At 53.2% G+C, this 19289-nt stretch overlaps 1 protein-coding gene across 11 annotated transcripts in view; it reads right to left on the bottom strand.

Annotated features, from left to right (window-relative positions):
• Positions 1 to 19289, bottom strand: part of PHACTR3 (phosphatase and actin regulator 3) — a 263489-nt gene that overhangs the window by 10376 nt on the left and 233824 nt on the right. For all 11 annotated transcript variants that reach the window (XM_074406723.1, XM_074406722.1, XM_074406725.1 and 8 more), the window contains one exon: positions 710 to 765. In XM_074406723.1, coding sequence (XP_074262824.1) covers positions 710 to 765 — 56 coding nt within the window. The remainder of the gene's footprint in view (positions 1 to 709; positions 766 to 19289) is intronic.

The following is a 19289-nucleotide window of genomic DNA, read 5'->3' as shown; positions in this document are numbered from 1 at the left end:
GAATATGTTTTAAAAACAAAAAGACCAGATAAAGAATTATCTGAGAAACACTTTTTCAAGAGGTTTGGCTACCCCTAAATCACTGACTTTATGGAATATTTGATGGAATATAGTGTCCTAGAGCAGGGAGGTTACTCATGAACACCGATGCTCAGCATATGCTGTAATTGTCTACCTAACAGGAAATGCAAAGGGGGTGCAAGGCTGGGAGCGACAGAGGGTCCTGGAACCACAAAGACCTGAGCCACAGGAAAGCTTCCCATGGCTTCACTGTTTCCCTGAGCTGACTGCTTTATTCCTCCCAAGTGTAACAGGCAAGGGGTGTGTCCTTCTCTAGTGGGATTTATGATTCAGTTCATGCTTTACCTGTGATTTCTGTAGCTATGAAGAACCCCCACCCAAAACTGCCAGGAAAGCCCTGCTTGAAACCTAATGCATTCAGACATATGGGACTGACTAACTCTGAAAATAAGAACATCTTTATGCTAAGAGGAGAGGAGTTTTTTTTATTTTATTTTAAAAGAGAATGTTTCTAGATATATCAGCTTTCCTTTGGGGCTTGCTTTCAGAATTCTTCAGTGGCTCAGGTTTACTGAGAGCATGGAGCATTCTGCTTGCAGAGAAGGGCTGGGTTATGGGAACTCAGGATTTGTGCAACAGCCTCAACACACGTGAGGAAAAACCTCTAGAGGAATCACCAGCTACTCACGTTTCAGGATATTTCTTCTCTCGAGCTCTTCCACAGCAGGTCTTTGGCTCAGCCGTCTGCGGAAAAACACTAGAATTACATTTTGCACCATAGTGGCTGCCTGCAAATTCCATCTAGGGTCTGCAAGGATGAGAGGTGGTTGTCACACCGCTATAGATCGCCTCCCAAAATTGGGAGAAGAGAAGGTGAACCTTTGGTTGTCGCCTCTTGCTGGCAAAATCAAGTCAGACTTCCAGGTGAGAGTGAAAGCCGCCCTGTCACAGAGCTAATACTGGGGTGTCCTTGCTCCGTCTCCACGTGCAGCTCTTCATTTTTCCCATCTGTCGCCCAAACCTTGCCTGGTCTGGACTGTTCACTGGAGCAGTGTATTTAAGCAGCAACAGATCTGTTCAGGAAATTCTTTTTCCTGCCCATTGGCTTAGGAAGGGGTGGCTAGTACCACCTTTTTTCAGGCTTCTGGGTCCAGAGGTGCTGGGAGATCCATGCCTCCCAGCACTGCCTCCGTCGTCAGCACAGGAGACACCAGCCGTGGAAACACTGATCTCTCCTTCCAGCTTTCTGCCTGCTGAACTGCTGAGCAGAGCCGCCTGTGCCCAGCCCAGCACAGGGGGAGTGTCTAAAGATGTCTAAGGGGCCTCCTGCCTCTTGTCAGCAAGCATGCAGCTCAGCTCAGGCACTGAATAAAGACTGGGAATCTCTTCCAGCCAGCGCAGCTAACAGAGCTGAGCCTACCCACACACGCTCCCCTCCATCAGCCCAGATGAACTGTGCGATGTGCAGACAAATTATCTTTTTCAAATGGTCTGTCATTGAGGGAGTTGGAGGATGCAGCCAACAACAATCACCACCAAAATACATAAAGGGCTTGTCAGGAGAAGGAGGCATCATTAGCCAAAATTAATGCGAAGCTCTGATTATTTTTGTGACTACACTAATGTTATCTTTGGGCCAGAGCCAGAAACCTCCCCACTTCCAGATCCTCTAACCACAGCAGGGAGTCAACAGAGCCTAGTATTTGAATGCCTAGAATTTAGAGCTATATTTTGCCCCAGTGAGGATGTTGCCTCCATTTAGAAATTATTTATCTCCTATTTATAAGCCTTGCCCCAGCAGAAAGCCTAGGGCGTTGCGGGCTCAGCTGCTCCTCCCTCCACACTAGAACACAACCCTTTGTGGTTCCACTCCCCTGAGGGTTTTGTCTTCTGGCTCTGTGGGTGGTTCCTTCCACATAACTCGATGTTCGGTGAGATTTGAACCTGCCCCGAGGATTCCTGGCTGGAATCCAGTGGCAAGGTCCTCCCCAGTCTGTCCCAAACAATGCGTGCAAAGCGAGCTCCTAAATGTTGCTCCTGCAGTCTGGTCAAAACACCCCAAAGGCCATTGACTCAAGCACTCAGGAAATGACTGAATATTTGTGATGTGCCAGGCACTGTTCCAAGCCCCTAGAACACAGTGCTGAATACGGGATGCCTTCCCTGCCCTTAGGAAGCTCATAGTCTAGAGCATACTTGTCTAACCCGCGGCCTGCAAGCTGCATGCAGCTCAGAACAGCTTTGAAGGAGGCCCAACACAAATTCAAAAACTTTCTTAAAACATGAGATTTTTTTTTTTTTTTTTTGCAATTACTTTTAGTTTATCAGCTATCGTTAGTGTATTTTATGTGTGGCTCAAGACTATTCTTCCAGTGTGGCCCAGGGAAGCTGGAAGATTAGACACACCTGGTCTAGAGGGAAAGGCAGACAAATAAACAAATGAACAAAACCATCTCAGAGAGTGGTCAATGCCATAGAGGAAATGAAATGGGGGATATGGTGGGTGAGTGGTTGGGCAGGGGCAGGTATGTTCAGAATCTGGCAGGGATACATTTCCACTGAGATGTATCCAAACGAAGAGACGGAGCCAGTGTGGGAAGACCACAGCTCTCTCTACAACGTCTCTTAACTATTCACACATTGGACTTAAAAATTGACAGAGCAAAGATGGGGGTAATCAATGCAGGCTTCATGGAAGAGGAAACTTCTGACAGTTATACAGAATCCACTTGGTACAGCAGTGTCTACAAAGGTCTTCGAGAAGGAATTAGGTAAACAAAAAAAAAACATCAAGAAATTGGAGTTGTCTGGAGTCTCCCCTTAGAGCTGGGCAACCAGCATTAGCTCACTTCTCAACGTATCTCAGGCTCCGTAAAAAGGAATGGTAAGAGAACCCGACAGCCTCTCTGTGTCTGAATATTGGTGGAGCAGGCCGCCACAGGAGAAGCACAAAGAAGCCAGACCCCTGGCCCCAATGCTGGCCACAAAAGGCTCAGAAGCAGGAAGGAGATGGGGTGGAGCGGAAGGGGACACTTTTAGAGCAATAGAAACGAAAAATCCCTCAAGTCCAGAAGGAGCGGGTGGGCCACGAGTCTTTACCCATGAAAAGGTACTTCCTTTTCACAGCTCCTCTGGCTAAGACGGAGAGGCTATGTGTAGGAATGGGATCCTGGGAAGTAAAACATGTGGAGTCCTAATAAGTAAGCGACAATGAGGAAGGGGTCCCAGGTCGGGGAGAAAAATTGTTCTGAGAGCTGGCTAATCACAGACAACCTACCGTCAGGACATCCTGTTTCCAAATACCTTGTTCCGCTAGAAGTCCTAGCAGCATGACCTTATCAGCACACCTCATCTGCACATAAGCTTCTCCAGCACAACCCTAGAAAACCTCCCTCCAGCCCCTTCTCTGCTGTGCTGCTGGTTACACCCTTGCAGTGGATCGTCACACTTTCATCTGCCTTTCTTTGCCTACAGCCATCTCGGTAAACTCTCTTACTGTCCGCAATGCTGGTCCCAGGCATTTGTATTTTACGTGTGGCTCGAGAAAGTTCTTCAGCCAGCTGCCCAGCCAGGAACACCCACAGGGACACCTGAGGAGTGAGGCTGTGCATTTCCTCAAATCTAAGAAGTACTCCCTATCTCCCTGGAGGCTGGTGTCCACTGGCATGGCCCCGAACAAGGCTTTTTCCTTTACTGGAACCTTGTCTTCTCATCTAAAATGAGAATTAGCATCAGACCCTCTTAGAGTTATGAGAATTAAATGAGATAATGCACAAAAATGTTCGTGATGATGCATGCTTGGGATATAGTAGTTTCTCAACCCAACCTGCAACTTGCCAGCTCATCATGGACCATGTTTCCAGAAAGGCATTTCATCCAATTGATACACCTTAGGAAAGTGTGGACATCAAACCAGCAAAAGCTATGCCACTGGTCCCAAGGCGCAGAGGAAGTGGCCCAACTGCTCACTGCAGGGCTTCATCTAGCTGCTAAGCTTCTCATTGAATGTCACCAAGCAGTAAGGCACAGCTGGCCCCCAGGGTTCTCTAGAATATGCAGTCCTCTGGGTGGACACAGCCCCGTAGGTACAGGCTTGTAAACAGAGCAAAACTGTGCCCAGGCCAGGACCCCACTGACTTGTGACCAACCCGCCTCTCTACCCACAGAGTGCCAGGCCCCCACAGCTAGAGGGGCGGAGGCAGAGCTCCAGTCAGCACTGTGGGCCCCAATACCCTCCCTCTAGTTCTCACTAGCAGAGGGGATTGAGGTGAGCAAGAAGACCCTGATTGCCAGAAGAGGGTGCTGAGCAGAGTATTAGGGTGATGCCACCAACCTAACAAGACCAGGCCACAGTTCAGACTAGACTATAACCTGAACACTAATGGCTTCCAGAAAGTGACACCTCAGTTGGGACTCAGAGGGTGAGTGGGATCGCTAGGTGAGCACCGGAGGCAGAAGGGAGGATATGTGCAAAGGTCCTGAGGTGGGTTCGTTTAGTTGCATGAAGGTACGTGTGCATCGAGGCTGAGCAGGGGCAGGACCCACACAGCCTGGCATCCCTGGAGAGGGAGGAGTCTGGATTCCCTCCTGGAACCCTGGAGTGGCACTGAAGGATTCAAAGCAGACCTGGGTGAGAAGGGGTACAGGTGTACAGGATTAGGTCTGCATTTGGAAACACTCTCTGGAATCTTTCAGATTTCTAACAAAGACAGAGTGGAACCCACAACCAAGAGACACAGACCTGCTCAGACCCCCACCAGACATCAAGGACAAAATGCCACAGGCCTGTGAGTGGCTGAGGGGCCCTTGAAATGTTGAAGACTTGGGGAAGAAGTTGACTGTAGAGCAAAAACACCCCAAACTCCAAATTAATACTTGTTACCCTAAGTGTATATAAAAGCTATCCTTTGTCCACCTGCTACTTGAAGCTTAACTAACTCTTCACACAGAGTTGGGACTTCCAAAAGGAAGAATGGCGATGAGCCTGATGCCAAGGGCAGGCAATTACTATGCCCATTTTACAGGCGAGACCCTCGAGGCTCAGAGAGGATTGTGATCAGCAGCTACTACAGCTGGAATCGGAACCCACAGCCAGTTCCAGATGCTGGGAGGGCTGAGGCAGGGAGGAACACCCACAACACCAGCTGGCAGGCGCCAGCCAGCAAGGACACAGCTGGGACGAGGCCCAGGAAACATTCTTCCAGCACAGAGAGTGAGGTCCAGGCAGAGGTGAGCATCACAGGCCACCACTCCGCCCCGCAGCGTGCTGACCCCTGCTTGGCACACAGTGGTCACTCAGGCCAGGGTGACCCAGGATATTTTCTGGGCAGAACCAGGGCCAGGAAAAGGGCAGTCAGGCTGAACGAGACATGAAGCTCTGCAAGAGCAGACCCCAGGCGTCTCCTTCCCCACGCAGGACCCCAGGGCCAGCACAGGCAAGAGGAGCAGCCTGCATCTAGGAGCAAAGGAGAAGGTGCCGGCTCCTCTCCCTCACCACACAGCCTGCTGGGGCCTGGCTGGAGTGCGGACGCTGATGCCACCAAGGCTTCCTGGGCTTTGAGCCTCAGGAGCAAGGTGCTCTCTGAGGAGCCGCTGGAGACACCGCCAGAGCATTGCTGGGCTTTGGGAGCTGCAAAAGGCCTTAGGGAGGGATGGGGCAGGGTAGGTGGGAGTCCACAACCCCTGTGGGATTCCCCAACCCTCCTTACCCTCTGCAGCTGCTGGAAAATCCTGATTCAGAAATGGGGCTGCAGGTGACGTGCTGGTGCCGCCAGAAGCTGGGGAAGCCACAGTCTATTTCTGACTCTCCCCACTGAGAAAGCCTGAGTGTGGCAGTTAATTAAAGCATCACATGAGTGTGAGAGTGACACTAAGAAAAGAAACTCCAGGGACAGAGAGCAGCGTCTGCCCGTCTCTTCACCTGGTCCCTGCCTGAGCACACACAAGAGGTGGGAATGGCAGGGAGGCTGGAAGGACTGGGGAACCAGGAAGAGGCTGAACAGGTCCTCATTCACCCTCTCCATCAGACACTCACACCCTCTCCATCACTCAGACCCTCTCCATCAGACACTCACACCCTCTGCATCAGACATTCACACCCCCTTTCATCATCTACTCAGTGTCCATCACTCACCCTCTTCCATCAGACACTCACATCCTCCTCCATCAGACACACCCTCCTCCATCAAACACTCACACCCTCTTTCATCACCTACTCAGTGTCCATCAGTGTCCATCACTCACCCTCTTCCATCAGACACTCATACCCTCTTCCATCAGACATACCCTCCTACATCAGACACTCACATCCTCCTCCATCAGACACTCATCCACATCCTTTCCATCAGACACTCACACACATGCTGCTCGGTCTGACATAGCCTCTTCCGTCAGACACCCCTTTTCCCCCATCAGATGCTGTCTCAGTGCCAAGCTTGTACCAGTTTCTGAATCGTCCTCTGCACACACTGCCAGCTGACGCCTTCCTGCATGGTGAGCACTGCAGCAGGGGCTGCAGGTAATTTCAGGAAGTGGAAGGACAAGGGTCAGAAGGAGCATGGTTCCAAGCTCACCAAGCTTTGCCTCCCTGACGAAGCACCAGCCAGCCAGACTGCCCCACTAAATGCACATCCCCCCAAATCTTGATCTCACCCCAGCACAGATGTCACAGAAGAGGTTTGAATCAACATCTAAAGTCTCTTCAGTGTGGAGCAGAAATTGAGAAGCAATCCCTTCCATACAAGGCAGAATGCCTTCCTAGAGAGAACAGTCAACTACTCTACACCCACAGGGGACGCCAGGGCTATTTTGGGAGGCTCCTTTCTGGGAATGCCAATCCTGCCCCACAGCCGCCTTGAGTCACTGAGAAAAGCTGGCAGCCCCCGCCTGGAGATGGGATTCCCCAGCAAGGCAGCCTCTCCACACACCATTCACATGATGAATCGTCAGACATCTGATGGTGAATGGGGCAGATGCCTCCTCTCCTTGCCCCCAGGCGCTCACTGGCACGGTGTGTGGATGACAGTCACATTGATTCTGTGTCTCAGAGGATCAGGGCAACGTGGGTGTGTCTGCAGAGAAGTTCAGAAGGAGAAGAGGTCTCTCCAGGCCATAAAATGAGACCTGGATGATGAAAGAAAGAGCCCAGGGAAAGACCAGGGACGGGCATCCAGGTCGAGGGGATGGGGTGTGTCCACAGGAGGAAACAGCAAGTCCCCATCGTCACCATCACCCTGCATGCAGGGATGATCTGCCCACTGAGGGCCCAGGGGGAGGTGCTGGCTGCTGGTCCCCATGCCTGGGGCAAGCCCCACCCCAACACCAGCAGTCCTGGCTTCCAGAACACCAGGGAGGACGCGACCCCCAGCCCTTTGAGACCCGCAAGCCCAAAGCTGACTCTACACCCTGTGCCCTACCTCCTCACACCTGCTCTATGCCCAGCATTCTGGGCTCAGAGGCTGGCTCCAGCCACCACCCAGGGACTTACTCTGACCCCTGGGAGACCTGGCCTCCTCTTACTCCCCCACTTCCAGCACCCGAGGGAGCTCCAAGTCTGCTGGGTTCTGCTTGCATCCGTCCGTCCATCCATCTCTCCACCCCCAAGGCCATTCCCTGATCCAGGCCACCAGCCTGGGCCCTGGCTGACGGAGACTTCTACGCTGCCCACCTCCCTGCCCACGGCAGCCTACGTCCCACTCCCACCATCCTCAGGACAACCTCCAAGGCCCTCGGCAAAGCCTTTCAGTCCACAGCGACCCCTCCCAAAACTCTGCCCCGTGATGGTCCCATGCCAAGCTGTGTTTACAGACAGGCGGCCGTTCAGTGTCCCCGTCCTCCTCACTCAGGGGTCCCAGCCCCTCTGTAGCCCGTGTCCCCATTATGACAATTGTTCTGTCATGTCCCTTTTCCTGTAAATCCCTCACATGCAAAACTAAAAAACAAGATAATATCCTATCTGCAATATAAAGGAAGAAAAAGAAAATTAAGTTTTAATCAAATAATACATATTCCAATAGGTAAGTAAGTGCCAGGCATGGCTGGATTAGGTAACACGGGCACACTGCCAATGCTGCCCCTACAGAAAAATCACCAACACAGTGCCAGCCACAAACGCAGACAGACCCACAGCTGCCACACTGGTCACCCCACGCCCTGAGAGACACTGAGGGAGGAATGCTTCGTGGTCAAAGCAAAGTTCGCCCCCCCATCAGTGGAAGAGGTTTCTGGCATTTGCACTCCAGGAAACTCCACCTGTGATACAACTCCACCAAAATCCCTCCTATGGGTGTCCAAAACACACTCAGGCTGAGGCTCAGGCCATCGTAGACAGGCTTTGGACTCTCGTGAGTGTTCCAGGGACATTCAGAAGTCGAGTGGAATGGGGGCCAGTCTTCATTGCTAAGGAAGTGCCCCACAGCTGCAGAACACCTGCCTGGCGGGACCGTCCTGAAAACAGCAGGAGCCCCAGCTGCTGTGACAGTCCACAAAGCTGCCCTGAGTTTCCAAAAGGCCACAGAGAACCGCTGAACTGCCTCCAATGCCCTCAGGACAACTTCACCTCCACCATGAAGCCCCGCCAGGCTTGGTGCAGTGGGGGCTTCTGATATCTGGGAAGGCATCCCTTGCCTCCTATTCCCACAGTGACAAGTCTTCAGGCCAAAGGCTCCTGCCTACTCTGTCCTCCCAACCCTGCCCTGCAGGAGGAGCATGACCCCTGGAGCCTGGGCTCCCTCCCAGGGCAGCGCAGAAAAGAACCCAGGTACCTGGAGTCGGCCTCCCAGACCCTCCAGTGCCTCTCGACCTCCACCTCCTGGGTGCAGCCTGTCCCCTCTCTGCACCTGCATGGCCTCACCTAGTGCGCTTACCTAGCGAGACTGAGAGGAGAGAGCCACGTGACGGGGCTGGCCCAGCCGCTGTGCCTTGAGCTCCAAAAACTGCACACTGCATCATCTCCATCACTATTGCTATTTCTGTTTTGCCAGCCTGGTTCTGTGACCCACCCTAAGTCACAAAGGTAGTCTAGACTGCCCCGCCCAGGGACAGGTAATCGTCCCTGTGCTACAGATGACTCCCTCACCCTCTGCACCAGGAACAGCCCCATTGGTGGTGGGGAGGGGTCTCACCTCCAATCAGCAGCCTAGAGCTGCATGTTCCAATGACTCAGGTCGGGTACCAAGATCACCTCCGTCTCCGGTCTCCGCCCATCGCCGCCTGCTGGTCACCCACACCAGCCTCTCTGGATGGTTCCTGGCTGCCCTGAGAGGCACCCCCCACTCCACCATGGACATGCCCCTTCTACCTCCTCTTCCTATGGGAGGTGGTAGATAGAGCAACATGGTGCTAGATAGAGCAACATGGACATCAAGGCACATCCAAGTCCCCTTCCATTTGGGGACTCTCAGGGGTGTTGAGGAATCACCTGGTACCTGAGAACTCTGGAGGGGGAGGGTAGGAGGGGGAGGGTCAGAGGGCAGGGAGGAGAGAAGGGAAGGGGGAGGGTCGGAGGGCAGAGGAGGAGAGAAGGGAGGGGATCGAGAAGAGGGAGGGATTCGAGTCTTTCAGAGAGAAACCAGGCCCTTCCTGGACTTTCAGGAACAAGCTCACATTTACCTGTAGAGAGTCACTTTCTGTTCTCACAGCCAAGGTGACGCAGAGAACGTCATTCACAGTGACACCCAGCCCTGCCCGTGCTATTTTTGAAAGGAAGAAAGTGGAGTGAGGAAGAAACGCCAAGAACGTGTGTTCAAAGAGGAGAAAGAGAGGCAGCCTGCAGGGAAGGACGTGAGAACGGGAAGCAGAGAGACAGCGGGCGTGAGCGGCAGGGCCAGGACGGTGGGTGTGGTACAATGCCAGTTGTAAAGCTGGGGCAGGGAAGTGCCCTGGAGGGAATGTGCCCCATGCCCCACCGGGCCCCACCACCCTGCCTAGCCTCCTTGGGTCTCAGCCAAGGGTGAGCCAAGCCCAGGTTGAGTCTGCTGGGAAGAGCCAAGACACTGGCCCCACATTGGCCTGGGCCACGGACACTCAGTGAAGATCTGTGTTCATCCAGCAGGGCCCAGAGGCCCCAGGCCATGGCAGGGAGTCCCTGGAAGGAGACAACCCGCTGAAGAGCAGAGCTCCCACCCGCTCCCCTCCCCTGCCCCTCACTGCTCCCCCTCCTCCCCATACCTCGTCCTCCTTCAATCGCGCTGACCTTCTGAGCTGCCCTTGCCCAGCTGGCTGCGACAACACAATCCCCTAAACTCAGCAGCCAATAAACAACAAAACAACATTTCTCCCAGTTCCAGAGTCTGGGAAGTCCAAGGTTGAGGTGCCGGCAGGTTCGGCATCTGGGGAGGACCCGCTTTTCCAGAGATGGCATCTTCTCTCAGTGTCCTCACATGGTGGAGGGAGCCACACAGCCCTCAGGGCTCCCTCCTGAGGGCGCTAATCCCGCTCATGAGCACTGCACCCTCATCCCCTAATCACCTGCCAGAGGCCCCATCTCCAGGCACCATCGTACTGGGGGTGACACATGAATTTTGGGGGGTACAAACATTCAGACCACAGCACGTTCCAAGCCGATTCCCACCCAGCGCCTCTACCTGGGCCCTTCCGTCTGTTGAGAAGGCTGTTATCCAGATCTCCCCACGGTTCAGCTTAAACCTCTTCTTATAGAAAGCCAGCTCTGACTCCTCCCGCTTAAGTAACTGGCTCCTTCCTGCACAGGCTACCCCCCAGTGCATTTGGGTATTTTGTGGCCCTCATGGCCAGAATTATTTATATGTTTTGAGCATCTTAATGGTAAGAACTGCATCGGTAGTACCCAATGCTGTGTACAGGGCCTAGAACCAAGCCTGGTGCACGGTAAGTACCCAATGAACGAGTGAGTGAGTGAGTGAGTGAATGAGTGAATGAATGAACGAGTGAATGAATGAACGAATGAGTGAATGAACGAGTGAATGAATGAACAAATGAACGAGTGAGTGAGTGAGTGAATGAATGAATCAATCAATCAATCAATGAACGAGTGAGTGGGTGAGTGAGTGAATGAATGAATGAATACAGGAATGGGACATCAAGGCAAGGCCAGGTTTACACTGAGAGACTTGAGCTCAAAGCCTGGTTTTGACAGCAACAAGCCGTCCTCCAAGGCTGCGAAAGACACACCACAGTCCCACGCTTGCGCAGCTGCCACCAGAGTGCCAAAGACAATATGCATGCTAACCCAGGACAAGGTACCGAGCTGGCCATTTAGGGACTCAGGATCCCTGCGAGGGCAGAGACTTTGTCCCTAGCGGGTCACTGCTGAATCCCCAGCCCTCGCACAGCCTCTCAAGCTGGCACAGCAAAATGAGCAGAGAAGTCACTGGCAATGCAGGGGTCCCCGCTGCCGGGGGACTTGTGGGACAAAGCTCGGCCTTACTGGTGGAACTGGGCGGCAGTTGTGGTGGAACTCCAAACCTCACCGCCATTCACAGACCTCCATGGAAGTAACAAACACATGGAGTGTGTGGTCGTGCCAAACGGTACGCCACTGTGCCACCTGCAGATCAGCAGAGGGCAGAAAGTTGGGAGCTCCACAGTGTTGATGGGAGTGTAGACAGAGCCCCTCCCCCACCACTGATGGGGCTGTCAATCAGTGTCATTTCCTGGTGATCAGCACTCAGGTCAAAAATTACAGAAGCACATATTCTCTAACCCACCAGTTCCACTTCCAAGATTTCTGATGATGTGTGGACAGCCTTCCACACGGACCTCTTACAGACACACACGAATGAGGATGTTCATTATAGCCAAGCCCAGGGCAGAGCCTTAATGCCCATTAGGGCTTAGATGAAGGACATGTGTTCAACCCCGCGGTGGAATTCAATGCCATTACAGACAGAAACCAGGTGCTGTTCCATCAGTCCTTATGGGGAAGGCTCTCCCGGCCAGGCTCTGGGGAAGATCAAAGGGAACAAGTATGAGTGTGGGAACTGCAAAACCACATCATGGTTAAGAGTGGAAGCTTTGAACCTGCCCTTTGCTTGAATACTGGCTTCTCCAGCTGTGCAATCTTAGATCTGCTCACAAACCTCTTGCCAACCTTGAATCTGTGAGGGTCAATTTGATGTGTCAACCTGCGGGGTGCGGAAGGTGGGCTCGCAGTCCCCAGTCACTCAACCACTCATCCAGGTGTCCTGTGACAATGTCTGACAGATGTGATCAGGGCCATCATCAGCTGGCTTTAAGTCAAGGAGATTTTCCTGGCTGACCTGGTGGGCCTGGTCTGATCAGTGGAAAGGCCTTTGAGGCAGGCTGAGGCTTCTTGAAGCAGAAATCCTTCCTGTGGGCCCTGGCCCCAGCCACGCCGGGAGTCCTGGCCTGAGCTCGCAGCCTCTCCAAGGATTCCGGAGCTGCCTGGCCACACCAGCTGAGCCGTGCATGGATCAGGAACTGGGTGCTTTTGTTCCCAAACCTATTTGCATCAAGTGTACTTATTTCTGTCATTAGATAATTTCATTAAGCTTTAAATGCACATTGATTAAATGATCTCATATGGCTGTAAAATGAAAATGTAACTTCTATGAAAAGCAAGCTTTGGAGTCAGTAGAGGCAAGTTGCTAAAAATACTGCTGTGCAGTTTGCGTGGGAGAGAAATGTGAGATGTAGGGAGGCAGGGCCTTAAAACTCTGGAAGGATTCTACGCTCAGATTGCTTCCAAGTGCCTTTAAATACTCACTCACTCCTCTCCAAAGAAACCGACCGTGAAACTTGTAGGAGACCCAGCCAGCGCTTGATCAGAGCAAAAGAACTGGAGTTGGTAGATACTTCCTCAGAGAAACGTCCTTGGGTTCTACCTCAAAGTGCTGGCCAGACACCTGTGTGACTTAGGTTAAAAGTGTTGAAAGCATGAACAAGTCATGCTTATGATCTCTCCTTTCAAAGGCTTTTTGAGAAGTCACCCGGGGCTGGGCACAGAGGACAGGTCTCTGCTTCACCTCCCTCCAGAGACTGATGCCCACTGAAGGATTACTGCAGGGGCAGCTCAGCCCCAAGCTGGGCACAGCGCACGGGGGCAGTGCCTGCAGGTGACCGTTCTGGGCGTTAGGGCTCCTCTAAAGACCCAGTTCTGAATGATCACAAACGTCCCGTGGAGCAGCTGACTCCGGACAGATGGATGAGGTGGGAGTGAGAAGTATCGTTTTATCTTTGACCATCTATATAAGTCCCTTCTTCAAATTTTAAAAATGGCAAGAATGCGTAATGCTCCCCACTGCCTGCTCCCAGGGCTAAGATCCTTTGGAGTCCATTCCGCAGGCACCAACGGAGACCTGCCAGGTGCCATAGCCCCCCTGCCCTCCAGCTCCCTCCGCTTCCCTCCTCGGGCAGCTCCCTCCGCTTCCCTCCTTGGGTGCCGAGCAATGCTTGCCTCTGATCTTTGGCTCGGGCAGGGCCCCTGCAGCCCTTCCGCTTCCCCTTCCCATCTCCCTCTCTGGGCTTCCAGGGTCACTCCCATGCATTCCTCCCTGGGGCCTCCCAGGGTGCCTGGCCTGAACACCCCACCCCTCTCCAGAGCTCACCCAACAGGCAGCTCTTCCCCTGGGCACGCCCCCATGGCTCCACCCCTCTTAGTGAGGCTGGGAGCTGGAGGCAGGGCCTTGCTCAGCACAGGGCCCAAGGCACAGGGTAGGTGCCCATCAGGCTGACCAAACAGCCCAGTCAGAGAGAAGCCAGATCCACCTGAAAGTATCCTTGATTTAAGAAAAGACAGGCACACCTCCCCTGCAGACCACACCATTTCCACAGGACACACACCTTCATCAGCAATTGCACTGAGGTGCACCGGCACCCATCAGCCCGGGAGGGGACACTGGGAGCCAGCTGTGTGAAACACAGTCACTCTGGGCTGCAGCCCTTCCCATGTCCAGTCATGGCCACGTGTTCCACGCGTACCACACACGTGTTCACGTGACCTCCCCTCCCCGATGCCGGCGGGTGGAATGGAAGCGTCGGAAGGCAGCCCCTGCATCTGCTTTGTTCCTTCCCCCAGTCCTAGGCCCAGTGCAGAGAGCGGCACACAGAGGCTGTTCAGGAAACATCTGCCGCTGTAACTAAAATGTCAGGGAGGAGGGTGGGATCGCTGGGCAGGGGGTGGGATCACTGTAGAGAGGGTGGGATCGCTGGGCAGGGGGTGGGATCGCTGTAGAGAGGGTGGGATCGCTGGGCAGGCGGTGGGATTGTTGCCGAGGGGTAGCCATGTCTGTCCACATCCCTCTCAGGACCCCTCTGGTTCTCCTTTCCCTCCACCGCCTCAACTTCCTGCCAGCTGCTCACCTCCCTGGCCCAGCAGCGGAGGGTCAGGAATGCGGCAACTGAAATTCCTGGTGGCGCTCTCCAAGCCCACAGGGCTCCACAGGCACTCCTCGGGCCAGGCTGCTCCAGAAATCATTGCTACGTAACAGAATGCTTTCGATGCCCTCAGCCACCTCACAAAATTCACTTGTACACCCTAAAGCAGCAGAAGCCGTGAGTTTCGTGCCCCTCTCCCTTCTCCCCTTCTTATGCCTGAACACTGGTTCTACTCAGGGCAGTCTCTTTGCCACATGAAAAGGGTCCAACAAGGAACTCTAGGTAGATGTGTGTGGAGGAGCTTCTGGAAGGAGCCCTCTGGAAGAGCTGAGCCAGCTGAGATGCATGCTCCTCCTTTGGGACTTGAATGTGATGTCTGGTGCCCTTGCAGCCACCTTGGACCATGAAGGATCAACACCAGCATAAAGGTAAATAGCAGGAAGGTAAGAGGAGCCTGGGCCCCTGGTGATTTTGGAAAAAACATGCCAGTCTTGACTGCCTGTGTAGCTATTCCAGGGAGCAGGGTGGCTCCAAGTGTGGGGTCTGGAGTCAGCCTGCCTGGATCAAATTTCAAATCCACTAGCTTACCAGCTGTGTGACTTTAAGCATCTTACCTAATCTCTCTGGGCCTCCATTTCCTTAGCTGCTAAGAACATCCAATGATAGCATTTACATCTTATGCTGAAATGAATGCAGGCAAAGCACCACCCCTCACACATAACACGAGTTTAGTATATGTCGGTGAGCTATGGTTGCGCTGTTACTACGCTAATACTCGCACACCCTAAGCCCCGATCCCAGGTGAGGCAGGGCTGTGTGGTGTTCAGTCCCCACCAGCATCTGAGCAGGCAGGCCTCACTCACCCATTTCAAGGCTTGGACACATCAAGTGACTTCCCTGTGCTCACTCAGCCCATGACTCTCAGCCAGGCAGCCTCAAGCCCACCAAGCCACCTGCTTCCTGGTTTGGGAATTGGGTTTTAATGATACTGAATGGGGGTTGATGTTGTATTGCATTTTCTTACAAAACATGCTGTACCATCCTCTATAGATTCCCAAGCAACCAAGAAAAACAAACAGCAGTTGACCCCCCTCCCCCGGAGGCCTCAGAAGGGACAGGATCACTTCACACTGACACTAAACAGACGGGGCTTGAGCTTCTCCCCGGCACAGGATGGGACTCAGGCTCCGCTCCATGTACCTTGCACGCCACACACAGACGGGCTCTCCCTCCCTGTACATGGCGACTTCCACCCAGGATGACGAAGCCTCATATTTATATCCTCTGGGGCTGAGATTTGCCAGTTTAAACTTGTCCCGATTTGGAAGCTGTGTGTTCTGTTGCTTAGCTACCTCCGTCTAAAAGCAGAATGCACAGATCCATACATTATAGCGACCGCTTTGCTGGGTCCATGCTGGCCTTGCCTGCCCCGGCCTTTGCAGGAGCACCAGGCCCCCCACTTCAGGGCTGAGATTGAACTCTCCCCACAACACCCCACAGAGCCTGCTCACAGCACTGCTAATGAGCTCCTTTGCATTTGTGCAATGAGTCCTTAAACATGCCATCAGAAGTCTTGGTGGTCCTCTTGACCTTGGAGGCTCTGCAGTGTCCGTGGGCAGGCCCCTCACCACAGCGGTGAAGCAGGACATGGTGCCACAGCCAGCGCGCAGGAGGGTGCATCTGTGTAGAGCAGCCCTGACCCCTGCTTGCCCTGAGATTTCTAAACAAAGAGACTGGAAGCCCCAGCAACGGTCGCCCTGGAGGGCTGGAAAAGTCAGTCAGATAAATCTGCAGCATCAAAAAAGGAAGAAAATCATATAAATTGCTAAATGCCAACGACCTCTGTTCTTGGGATATCAAAATCCAAAGCAGGTTGTAGATTGCAGAGTCCCGCATGCCTCAGTGATGGGTGGTCCGTACCAGGACAGCACCGTCCCAGCCAGGCCAGCTCGGGGGTGGCCGCCTGAGCTGAACCGTAGGGACCACAGGGTCCTGGCTCAGACTCACCTTCCCACCATTTCTTTTCTTGCCTTTTTTTTTTTTTTTCACCACAGGGTCTCATTCTGTTGCCTGGGCTGGAGTGCGACGGCACCATCACAGCTCCTTAGAGCCTCTAATTCCCAGGCTCGAGCCATCCTCCCTCGTGGCTGAGGTGACAGGTGTGCACCACCATGCCCAGCTATTTTTAAATTTCTTGTTTACTTGTAGAGATGGAGTGTTGCTGTGTTGCCCAGGCTGATCTGGAAAATCGCCGGAAGGTAAGAGAGAGGTGCCTCAGTCCTGTGGGTACTTGATGACACAGGCGCCTCCCTCTTACCTGCCTGTGGGCACCCAGGTCTAGTGATCTGGGCAACACAGCATGTGATCCTGGGCTCAAGCGATTCTCCTGCCGCAGCTTCCCAAAGTTCTGGGGTTGCAGGCTTGAGCCACTGCGCCCGGCCCCCACCATTCTCGAGAGTCCTCGTCTCTCCAGGCATGGTCAGGCTCAGAGAGGCTCGGAACCTGCTCTGGACGTGGGCTTCCTTCCCCTCACAGGCCAAGCCCCCAGAAGCCAAAGGGACTGAGACCCCAAGTTCCCGGAGTGTCTCCTAGGGAGCCAAGGTGGGGCAAACTGGGGATCACGGAAAGGATGCAGATGATGAGGATAAAACGGTAAGAAAGTTGTCGCTAAAGATGATGGAAGATAATGAGGAAGAAACAGATGAAAATGACAGCGGCAAAGATGATAGACAAGCAGTCACGGTGACGATGGCGCAGAAGAGAAAAGGGTGACAGTGAAAAGATGCTGGAGGCAAGGAGAAGGATCTGAGGAAGACAGAGCCGATGAAGGGAGCGGTGGCGCCAGCACGTGGTCGCGTTTAGGAGACGCCTTCCTGCGCAGTTTCCCCTCCGTCCCTGCAGCAGTCACTGCAAAATCACCAAGTACCCAAAGCACTCCGGCATCAGCCTAGGGACCGTAGATACAGCTGACGGGGGAGAGGCTTCTCTTTGGAGTAAGGGAAGTATCTTAAAATTGATTGTGTTGGTGGAAATACAACTCTATGAATGAGTTGGAAGCCCTGGATTGAACACTGAAAGTGCGTGAAGTGTGTGGTGTGTGAATGAGATTTCAACAAAGCTGTAAAGCTGACAGAGACAAATTCCCTGTCCTCATGAGCTCAGATTTCTTCCTTTTCTACCCCAAGAGCTTCCCCTCTGCCAGGCACAGCTCCAGGCATTCCACATGCGCTGGCTCATCGCATCCTTCCTGTGGCCCTACAAGACGGGCTCTGTTGTAATCACACCCGTTTTACAGAGGAGGAAAGTAAGGCACATGTCAGGAGGTGACTTTCCCATGCTCACATGCTGGAAAACGGCGAGCTCTCTGGGAACCGAGGCGTTCTGTCCAGGGCTCTGATTTCTCAGCGTTGTCCTGCGCTGCCTCCTCAGAGCAAGGGTGGAGCCAAGAGGGTCGCACACAAGGGCAGCCCCCTCACATGTTAGAGGAAGGAGACAGGTTCGCTGGGGCTCCCTGGGGTACTGCCGATGGTAGCCCTGAGACTTCTGTACCACCAGTCAGTTTACAGGATGACCCGTATATTTTCCCTGCCTAACTCAACCGTTGAAAAATCCCCTTAACCTAACTCAGTACAAACGAGCGTGTGCTTCTCCCAAAACAAGTGCCTAAGTGACTTCATATCAAAGGTGGCCAGGGGATGGTCCTGGGCCAAATATGGTCCGCAAATATATTCTCTGGGTCCACACATTGCTTTTAAAAATAAGAAGAGGCTGTCAACATTTACATGAAGGCTATTTCACCAAAAAATCAAATCTTCAGTTTCTCTTGGAAATTCTGGCCACACTGGCCTGGCATAGGGCCAGTAGTGATGCCCCAGAGGACCTGAGCAGCAGCTGCCCTCCTCAGCAGGTGGGCACACTCCCCAGAATGCCACAGCCCTGCCTGACCCAGGTCACTATGGAGCATTTGGGGTTGAATGAGCCATGAAGACGCCATCCCCCGCCTGCCTCCTGTGGCCAGTCACGGGTTAACATCAGTCTTACTCATCCTGGTAAAGCTTTCTCGCTTCTTCATCCTGACAAGTGCTCAGAAAGCTTTAGGAGAGGCCTGCTGTCCATCAGAGGCTTCCTTCCAGTGAGGGTGAGGTGGGAGCTTCTGGAGTCTCCCCACCTGAGGGCCTAAGGACCTGCTGTTCAGAAACAGCCTGGGCTAGTCGGCAGGCAGACAGCAGTGGTGTCGCTGGAAGCACGTGCCGACCGTGGCCTGGACACAGCACAGAACCAGTCTCCAAAATTAGCAATGGCCGCAGAGGACCTGAGGCTCACACGACTCGCAAATACGCTTCTGAATGTGTTGGTCATAATCAACGTGGTAAATGGAATCATTGCTTAAATGTATCCAAAGAGCCTACTACGTAAAGACAGACATTCATTCAATAAACACTTACTTGGTTGAACTGACTCTTAGGGAATTGCATCCAACCCACTGTGGCTGCTGAGATGGTTGAGTGGATGGAGGGACAGGTATTAGGATATGTCCAGCCATTCAGAAGAATGTAGTTCAACAGTGTCTCCACCCACCTCCTCATCCAACTACACGACATTCAACCACGTGTTCACCCACTATCCATTCATCCAGCTGTCTCTCCACCCACCTACTCATGCATCTCATGATGCAGCTACCCCAGCAGCCATCCATCCATCCGTTCAATCATCGCTGCACCTAGGTGGCCGTCCATCTAACCACCCAAACACCCACGTATCCAATCACACAGTCACCGGTTTATCCATCTTACCAGCCATCCATTCACCAGTAATTAGCTGAGAGCCTATTTTCTGCCAGCCACTGAGGATAAAGCATTGAAGAAATTTCTTCCCTCCCTAAAGGAACATGAACTTCCTAGGTGGAGTATAATTTGAACCAGAGGATGGTCATGGATCATGGATGAGTTTCACCG

Source organism: Saimiri boliviensis, chromosome 9, assembly GCF_048565385.1.
Source record: "Saimiri boliviensis isolate mSaiBol1 chromosome 9, mSaiBol1.pri, whole genome shotgun sequence".
NCBI lineage: Eukaryota > Metazoa > Chordata > Mammalia > Primates > Cebidae > Saimiri > Saimiri boliviensis.
This window is presented reverse-complemented; position numbering and strand designations above follow the sequence as displayed.